This window comes from Triticum aestivum, chromosome 5D, assembly GCF_018294505.1.
Source record: "Triticum aestivum cultivar Chinese Spring chromosome 5D, IWGSC CS RefSeq v2.1, whole genome shotgun sequence".
Lineage (NCBI taxonomy): Eukaryota > Viridiplantae > Streptophyta > Magnoliopsida > Poales > Poaceae > Triticum > Triticum aestivum.
Window position 1 is genome coordinate 418,073,434 of NC_057808.1, and position 9,513 is coordinate 418,082,946.

Sequence of the window (9,513 nt, forward strand, 5' to 3'; positions counted from 1 at the left end):
GCAGGTCATAGGAGATATAATGAAGGGCTCAGTCGGCAGATATGGCGCCATCATCAACGAGATCAAACTGCAGTCAACATCTTTTAACTGTATTTTCAAATTTGAGAGTCGTAGAGTAAATTTAGAAGTTCATAGCTTAGCCAGGCATTCGCTTACTCTTGGTCCGGGACGCCACGTCTGGTTTGGCCAATCCCACAACCAAAAATGTATCCCACCCTCTGTGGTTTTTGATGAATAAAGCTTGGTATTCCCGTAAAAAAACAGAAGAATTGCTGTTTCTCGAAAAAAAAACAGAAGAACTTTACAAATCGAACCGTGGAGGCCTTCCGTTCGCCCGTCTTCTCCCCCTCCGATTTCGCCATGGACAACGCCGCCCCGAACTCTTCCTCCTCCGCCGCCGCAACCGCCGCCGCCGTAGCGGCTGCGGCCGCTTCCGGTAACGGCGTACAAGGGGGCGACCGTCCCGAGGACCCGTCGAAGCAGAACCTGGCGCAGGTCACGGCATCGATCCAGAGGACCCTGGGCCTGCTCCACCAGCTCAACCTCAACGTCTCCTCCTTCAGCTCCGCGTCCCAACTCCCCCTCCTCCAGCGCCTGTGAGCTCCCTCGCCTCCCCGTACCCCCCGCAGCAAACCTCCCCCGCGACCACGTTTTCCTCCCGCGGCTTATTCTGCGTGCGCGGATCCCTTAGGGTTTGGTCTTGGTTGGCGATGCAGGAACGCGCTGGTGGCGGAGCTCGACACGATGCAGAAGCTCGCCGAGGGGTGCAACATCCAGGTGCCCATGGAGGTCGTCAAGTGAGATTGTTTAGTCCCGTCTCTTGCTCCGTTGCTCCATTGCTGTTATTGATCCTCTCGCCTGAACTGTGTGTTTCCGATTGGTGCTTGTGTTGTTAGTTTGATTGATGACGGGAAGAACCCCGATGAGTTCACCAGGGACGTGCTCAACAGCTGCATCGCCAAGAACCAGATCACCAAGGGCAAGACCGACGCTTTCAAGGTACAGATGGCTTAAACTGTTGTTCAAAATATGCCAAAGTTTCGCTATTAACCAAACATGCCCATAGATATATGCTAGATACAGTTTGTAGCATGGTACAGTACAATGGATCAAAACCAGTGAGAAAGTTTGCCAGTCTATTTTTAGGGGAACTTTTGATGAAATCTTCAATTGGTACTGCTGTTCGTGTAGAAAAGAATGATATAATATGACATTGGTTATTTGATGAAGGGGATACATTCTTTGTATGCCCTGTGAAAAGGAACCAACATGGAGCTTTCTTTATCGCATTCCATATATTCCATATAATGGCATCCGAACCACAAATCAAGCAAATACATGTTGTCTTTCATGATTTTGGGTTTTGGCCTTCATTTATGTGATTTATTTACACCGCAGCATCTTTCAAGAAAAATGAAATTAATCCCTCTCCATCCACTTAAATTGGTTATGGTATACAGATTGCAGCCCATCAGTTGGTAACGATACTCTTCATTATCAAAGCTTTCCCTGTTGTTACTCCCATTGACTGTCATCCCTAATTAAATTTAGGTGAAATGTGGTGCCAGTCTTTGTTTTACTGCCCATGTAGAATCCTGTCTCTGTATTATTTAGCTGGATAAGAATGGATAGATGGCAATTTTGTATCCAGCATCTCTGTATCTGTATAACATTTATTGAACCGTTGTCTGTAAGGCCTACTTTTGTTTAGGGTTCGTTAAGATCAATCAGTGTCACAAATAGCTGGGAATTCATTTTCGAAGCTTTTCCTGGTGTTATTCCCAGTTAACTCCCGGCCCTGATTTAATTTATGTGAAATATGGGGCCTGTGTTTGTTGTACTGCTCATGCAGATTCCTGTCTCTGTATTATCTAGCTGTATAAGAATGGATAGATGGCGATTTTGTATCCAGTATCTGTATAACATTTATTGAATGAACGTGTAGCTGCCGGCCCTAATCAAATTGATTGGAATGACATAATAATATCATGAATCTGTTTGTTTCAGAGTCTGAGGAAGCATCTTCTAGAGGAGCTTGAAGAAGCTTTTCCTGAAGACATCGAAGCATACAGGCAGATACGTGCTACTTCTGCCGCTGTAAGTATAAATATGCCTGCGTTTGTAAGATAGCCATGTCTTTATTAAAAATGTTGTTGAACACAAATCTGCCAACGGGACAGGAACAATGTGAATCATACTTGACTACATTAGTAAGGAGGTTGAACAATGTGGTTTCATGTTTCTGTTGTCACAATGCTCAGTTCATCGTCTTTCAGCCTTCTGGAAGTGTTAGCTTAAGTTGGTGAGACTAAAACCACGATATATATGTGTTTGGTTAGAATCTGCCACTTAAACACTGATTTTGGTTTTAAGAATTAATTTATCTGAGGACATCATTTGTTTTGTGTTAGTAATGCATTGTTTGTAAATCTTGACCAGCTATGGCTCTGTGCTACTATTTTTGACTTCAAGATTGGGCTGTCCATTGGACCTAAATGTTTATTTATCCTCTATCTGTATTTTACTGCATTAGTTTCTTAATAACTCACTTTTTGTCCAGGAATCAAAGCGGTTGGCTCAGTCGCAAAATGTTTTGCCTAATGGAGATTCCAATGTGAAAGCTGAGTACTGACATAAGGACCCAAGCCGCGAAGAGCAAGAAGCTCTGTAGCTCTCCTATGCTTACAGTGTGAGGAAGGCCCTGGGAACAAACAACTGATACTATGTGTTATTCATAGGAGGGAACAAACAACTGATACTATATATCCTTGTACGCACTGGCCTTTTCTAGGAGGGATCAATAGTACTCCCTCCGTAAAGAAATATAAGAGCATTTAGATCTAAACGCTCTTATATTTCTTTACGGAGGGAGTACATCTGTATATTATGTCACAATTATATATTTGACTTCCCATTTGTTGTAGTCAATGCTACTCAGCTAGATTTGCCGTGTTTTTGTCCATCTATGTAGCCATCATCAGCCAGAATTGGTAATTAGGGTACCTCTTTATGAATGGGTTATGGTGCTACTTGCAGTCGAGTAGTAAGTTAATCTGCTGATGAGCTCATCATCGTGTGTTGGTTTGCTAATAATCATTCCTCATCATGGGCCTACTGGCAAGTGCTGTGTAATCTATTCAAATACTAATCCTGTGGGCTGTTGCCCCTAGAATGACTCGAGAAGATTGGATAGGTTGCCTCTTGGAGATATTTGGCTTTGTTTCGAATGGTTTAACTGAAAATGGCCGTCATTATGATTAGTTATGTGGTGGTTGATTTCCTTTTGGAGGTCATCTAGGTGAATTGATTAGTGAGGGAACTTCCATCTGTGCATGCCGGTCGTCAGTACTAAGAACAGAGAGCACATTTGTTAACGACAATCTTTGATTTTTTAATTTTTTTAGATGAACGACAATCTTTGATGAGCCCTTGAGATGTGTACTTCACAGTGACAACCATGAAACGGACAATTTTAACAAAATTTCTGGACATCACATACCCTTTTTTTTAATGGGGAAAGGCGCCCAAGGCGCAAAATTCATCATTCAACTCATAGATAGTGTACAGCATGCAGTACAGAACCCTGTAGATTTAAGGTAGAAAGAAGAGAGATTACAGGGGAAGACATGTTCCTGTGAGCTGAACCGAAACAGCTAAAGACAGGTTCTAAAGATCTACTTACAACCTCATGAGCTACATTGTGAGCAGATATGAAACATCTACGACTGAAGATTGTCGCTGGACCTGTAGTAATCCTCAAGAGCTGTTCTGATCGTCCAAGGAGTGGTATCGGCCACAATATTCTAGCAGCCGCTGCCTTAGCAAGGGAAAGGTTGTCCGCAAGAAACGTTGGCCGGACAACAAGCAAGAGTTGTGCTTGGCTGCCAGGAGAAGGGCTTGTGCTTCTGCCTTGAGAGGTGGCCGGAGCAGAGCTTGAATCTGAATTTGAATGCTCCTTTGATCCTGCATAAAATTGAGGTAAACTCCAATGCCTGGGGCTGTGTTTCCATTCGACAAGCCTGGATCTTTTGAACATTTGGATGAGGCGTGAGAGTAAATTTTATCTCCTGCAATGAGAAGATCAGACCTTATTAGGGTGCAGTCTTGATGCGGCATCACATTGCTCTTTCCTGTGTTGTCAGACTGATTTTTATCATTAAAATTATCAGGAGAGATTTGCTCCGTGATGTTGAAGTCTGCCATGGCAGCGTGTCCGATTCGAAAAAATTAGCAGCATGCTCAGAGTAGTGTTATGGTTTGGCGCTCAGGCGCTGCCTCATGCTTTACTGATCTAAACACTTTTATATTTCTTTATGGAGGGAGTACTATAGACAGTGCATGTGTGTCGAACCATGGAAGAAATATCACCGCGTGTGAGAGCAACTACGCCGGGTGCCTCAGACCCGTCTTAAACGCCCGAGCGGGCGGACTGGTCATGAAAAATCTACCCATCCAAACGCCTCAAACCGACCTCAGACATTCGGGATGTCTGATGCCCCTCATATCCAGTCCAAATGTAGGATGGATATGGGGCGACCCAGGCACGCCCAGGTGCGTCCGCCACGTCGGTGCTGGCAAGCCCGACCCACCACCGAACGCACCGCTGTCCCACAAAAAAAACCCCAATCCGGCTCCTCGCTCGGAACCCTAGCTCACTCACTCTCCTCTCTCCCTCCATCCTCTCCTCTCCCCTTTCCGATTTCGATCCAATCCGGCGCAATGTCAAGCTCCGGCAGCCACTCCGGCTCCGTCCTCGACGTCGACGAGGAGCTAGCCCTCCGCATTGCCTTTGAGCGGTCCAAGGTGGACATCGGGGGCAGCTCAGGATCTGCAGTGTCGCCGCAGCTCCCGCCCGACGCAGCGCGGTAGCCGGAGCTGGCCCCTCGGGGAGCTTCGTCAAGGCAGCGCAGTCCGCTCCATCCCCGCGCCGTTGCCTTCCCCAGTCGGTCACTGCGCTACGCGGGGTAGCGGTGGGTGCTAGTGCCCGCATCGCCGGCCCACACGCGTGCTCCGGAATTGGAGGCGCACGCCGCCAGCCGCATGAGGCAGCAGGACGCCGCTACCGCAGTATGCCAGCGGAGCCCGACAAGGATGAGCGGCTCCTCGCTTGGGTCTACCGTCGGTCGCTCACGACGGCGGAGACGGACGCTCGCCGCCTACGGTGGAAGAACGCGGAGGCGCTCCAGTTTGCCATAGAGCAGTCAGAGCGCGAGGCGAAGGAGATAGCAGCAGAGGCGGCTCGGCTCGCCAAGTTGAAGCGCAGCAGGACATGGTCGTCCGCCGGATGAAGGGGCTGGTCGTCCTCTCCGACTCTGACGACGGCGATGACCACAACTCCACCTCCAACGAGGACAAGATCTTCCACCAGCCACGGATGCCTACAACTACGCTGGCGAGAGAGAGTGAGCTAGGGTTTGGAGCGAGTCATCCGGATTGGGGTTTTTGTGGGACAGTTGTGAGGTCGATGGTGGGTCGGGCTTGTCAGACGGACGCGTCCGGCCCGCCCTATATTTGAGCTGGATATGAAGGGTACCGGTCAGTCCGGACGTTTGTCCACGGTTTAAGAGGTCCAGCTAGGTCATTTTCTTTTGACCGGTCGGTGGACGACCTGCCCGGTCGTTTGAGACGTGTATGAGAGATTCGGCTGTAGATGCTCTAAAATTTTACTTTTAAGGGATCGGTTAGAAGTGTCTGAGACACCAAAGTAACATATCCCTCTGAAAGAGCCTCGGCAAGCACCCCCACCGAATCCATCCATACTCAAGTCTGTGGAGCATTCTTGCCTGTGCCATCAGCAAACATAGTCCTGGATATCACGTACCACATGTAGACACGAGCATATGTCTTCACCGTGTCCTCATTAGCATCCTCAGGGCAAGTACTGAAGTTCGATGTAATCCACGTGAAAGGAGCACCGGCTGCGACTCTTTCCTTCTTCTTGTCTTCTGCTTCTGGTTCCCGAGGCTCCGGAGGAACCATACCGATAAGGGCATGCATTTGTGCGCGCCACCCATCAGAATCGGTGTTCATACATAAAGGATTCCCATCGATAGGAAGACCGGTGATCATAGCAATATCCTGGAGCGTCACGGTCATCTCCCCGGTCCGAAGATGGAAAGTGTGTGTCTCCGGCCTCCAATGATCAATAAGCGCGGTGAGTGCTGCAGCATTGTTGGGTGGCGTCGACCGGCTGACCAACTGAATGAAAGGGAGAAGTCCTGCCTCCCTTACATACGGTGTGTACCGCTCATCATAGCGCATCCATCCAAGGGTGACCCCGTGAGACCGAAGCTTCAGAGGTGCAAGCTCCTACAAACAAACAAATCATAACATTACATATGTGGCATTTGTGTTTGAAAAAAATACGAAATTCATAACACCGACCACTTTCAGTATTACCCGCTGCTTCACCGACATAGCGTACGACCGGTGTTGTTTGTCCAATGATCATCGAGAAGCCAAACCATCCTAACAATTTCAACAAAGCATTCTTGTCAACACAATTATCTTTTCAATTCAAAAAAACTAAAGTAGGCCTATTAGATGCAACCATATCAATCTATGTATCCAACCATATCAAATCAAACAAAACTAATAAACTAGGGTTCCACAAATAACTAGGCCTACTTCATACAAATAACTTTTTCATAAACTAGGCCTACTTCATACAAATAACTTCATACAAATAACTTTTCCATAAACTAAACTAGGGTTCCACAAATCAAACATACAAGGGTTGTAATACATGCAAAGTTCTAATACATGCAAGATTCTAATCTAATCAAATCAAACAAGGATTCCCCAAATCTTCAAAATATCATATTTTCTATGGATAGAAAGAAGGGGATCGGAGGAGAGTACCTTCTAGGATGGATTGGTGAAGAAATGCACGGACCAAATCGTCGGATCTGAAGGATTTGGGAGAGGGGATTGAGAGGGGGAGTGGAGAGGGCCGCCGCCCTGTTCTGTTCTGTAACTGACAATGGGTGGGTGGGGGAGGAGAGGGCTGGCGCGGCTGGATCTAAGTCACAGTGCAGCGCCCGACGGCTAGGGGCTGCACTTTACATGTGTGGCGCCTAGCTCGAAGGCGCTGCACTGCTGGGTGCGGGCCTAGGGGCTGCCACGGTGGACAGGAGTGCAACGCCGCCGCGCTAGGCGCTGCACAGTAGGGCGTGGCGCCGGCGTGGCGGGCGCTACACAAAAAGGTCAGGGGAGTGAAATAGTTTCGCACCCAGTTCATTCTGTGAAATGATTTCGTTTCAAGGTCAAAATTGTCAAATTTGCCCAAATCTGCAGTAGTACAAGGTTAAACACCCACACGGGATAAGCAGGCCACGTGTGGCATCTGCTGATGAACCCAAATCTTTCCCCTCCCACACCGCGCCGTACAAGTGGCTCCATCCGTCACCAGGCGAGCAATTTTATACCAGCAGCCGCCGATTAGATATATATGTTGGCGTTGCCCTTTCCACTCACCGATGGGCCTCTCCTCCCTCCGCTCCCCTCCGGTCTTGACAGCAACCCGATGGTTTACAATATCTCCGGCGCCATGACCCCGATCCCGATGAGCTGTCGCGCTTGAGTGGAACCCGTATCGGCCGGATGGGAGCATCGCTAACCACCCCGGCGATTACGCGACAGGTGCCCGTGTACGTCCTTCCTCCTGGTGCCATGTACTACTACACAAAGATATTGTTTCTTCTGATGATTTCATTGGGTTTTGGACTTTTGGTCATGGCTGGCGTACGTACGTCGTCAGATCAGCATGCACGGCATGGCATATTCTTCTTAATTTCGGTTCTGACCTAGCTTAGCTAGTGCATGCATGCAGCGGAGGGGAAGCCAGGCCAAAACTTTGACGCAAGCAAGGACCTTTGACAGATTATTGCAAGAATTTTGGCATCGAACCGGCAGTTTAGTAGGGCAAGAATCCATTAGGTCTTAAAATTTGTGGCATGGAGCCAAATAACCCTGAATTTTAGTGTTTTAGGATTCTCTGAATTTTTCAAATCGTCACTACGTACTGTCGCACTGTGGCATGTCATTGTGCAGCAACAGTCTTTCTTTTGTCCGGAGAGGCCCATGCAACAGTCCGAGGACGAAAGAAAGAGACCCTATACGTCGCCAGAAAAGAAAAGCAACCCAACTTGACGCGTCAGCTAAGTGTTCCAGCATTCTCAAATAAATAAATAAACGCGAGTGTCCAAGCAAACAGCGAGTACGTACAAATTAGTTACTGCCAGTAACTTTTGATGTCAGTGATCACGTTGAAGTGATATATTAGCAGTATAAACAAGTGCATGCCTTTTTTATTTGGAGGAACCAACACAGTTCATAGATGCCTGCTGTCGACTAAAAATGGAATTGTTACCACGTAACGTTGCTCTCAAAGATGGGAAATTTACTGACTAAATTAACCTCAGTAACTTCTACCTCGGACAAGCGAAGGGGCTGTGTCATTTTCCTGCATCTTCTATCGACTATTTTTTGCTAACGTCATCTTCATTATGTACGGAGCTGCTGGTACGAATTATTTTCCTCCTCACAAAAATGTCAAGAGGCAAATAGAGAAACATGACAGATTTTTGTAACTATACTACGTATCTCCCAATTCTTTGCAGTGTTTTTTTTTGTCAAAACCCAAATAGTACAGTATTACACTTTTCATCAGCCGCATCTGTCTCTCATGACTCCTAGGTGATCTAGGGTTTTTATGTTGCCACCCCCTTCGCCGCTGTTAGATTACCGGCTTCTTCCTCTTCCCTCGCTCTGCAGGTTCATTCGGTGAGAGTGTGCAAGGTGGGCCCGATCTACCCGTGGGAGCGGCCAATTCTGCGCCGAGACATGGGCGTCCACCTGACTGCCGTGGCGGTATTCTCTGGTGGGAAGACATCTCACCAATCTGCTAGTGTCGTTTGGCCATGGCACGGGGTTCCGACAAAGGCATCTATCGAAAGATCCTTTATCAAGATACTGATTGGAACACTGCTTCATATCCAGCGTGAAAACTCTTGTCTCGATCTTTATCCGTCGGGCTCAGCATCGACGAACTTGCGTCGTTACCTTGTTGAAGGCGTTGTCTACTTGTTGTTGTGCTGATCTTAATTGGTTGGTATCTGCAATTAGGATGAAAATGCTTGTTCTTGCCTTCTCTGGTTGGACATGGCAACGATGGTGCGAGGACCTTAATCCTTTCTTGAAGGTGTTGCTGCGGAAGAAGTCGACTTAGTTGCTGGTGTCAATTTCATATCTTGTAATGATTTGGTCGCGTTTGTCTTTGTTCTACACTCTGCATAATAATTAATAGAAATGGTTGTGTGCATGTAATGATGTAGAGGCCGGGGTTCTAACCACCTTTTCAATGAAAAATCTACTCGTGGGAGATAAGTTAACATGTCTTGGGGCATTATGTAGGTCATCGTTTATCCGCTGCTTCGGTTCTTCCAGCGGTGATGACGGTTGTGTTCAATAATGGTTCCTACGGCTTCTTCTTGGCCCTGGCGATGTGTGCAT

General features: G+C 47.5%; 1 protein-coding gene across 2 annotated transcripts; it reads left to right on the forward strand.

Annotated features, from left to right (window-relative positions):
* The first annotated feature begins 270 nt into the window (after positions 1-270).
* Positions 271-3,052, forward strand: LOC123122271 (mediator of RNA polymerase II transcription subunit 10b). 2 transcript variants are annotated; one of them, XR_006460124.1, is made up of 6 exons: positions 271-596; positions 717-797; positions 897-999; positions 2,008-2,097; positions 2,561-2,794; positions 2,869-3,052. XR_006460124.1 is itself a non-coding variant. In XM_044542451.1 (5 exons), exons 1-5 carry the CDS (start codon positions 361-363, stop codon positions 2,630-2,632), a joined length of 582 nt encoding a protein of 193 aa, XP_044398386.1. In that variant the 5' UTR covers positions 271-360; the 3' UTR covers positions 2,633-3,052. The 2 variants fall into 2 exon arrangements, 1 of the variants encoding a protein (XP_044398386.1); XM_044542451.1 differs by having other exon boundaries at positions 2,561-3,052.
* The last annotated feature ends 6,461 nt before the right edge of the window (positions 3,053-9,513 follow it).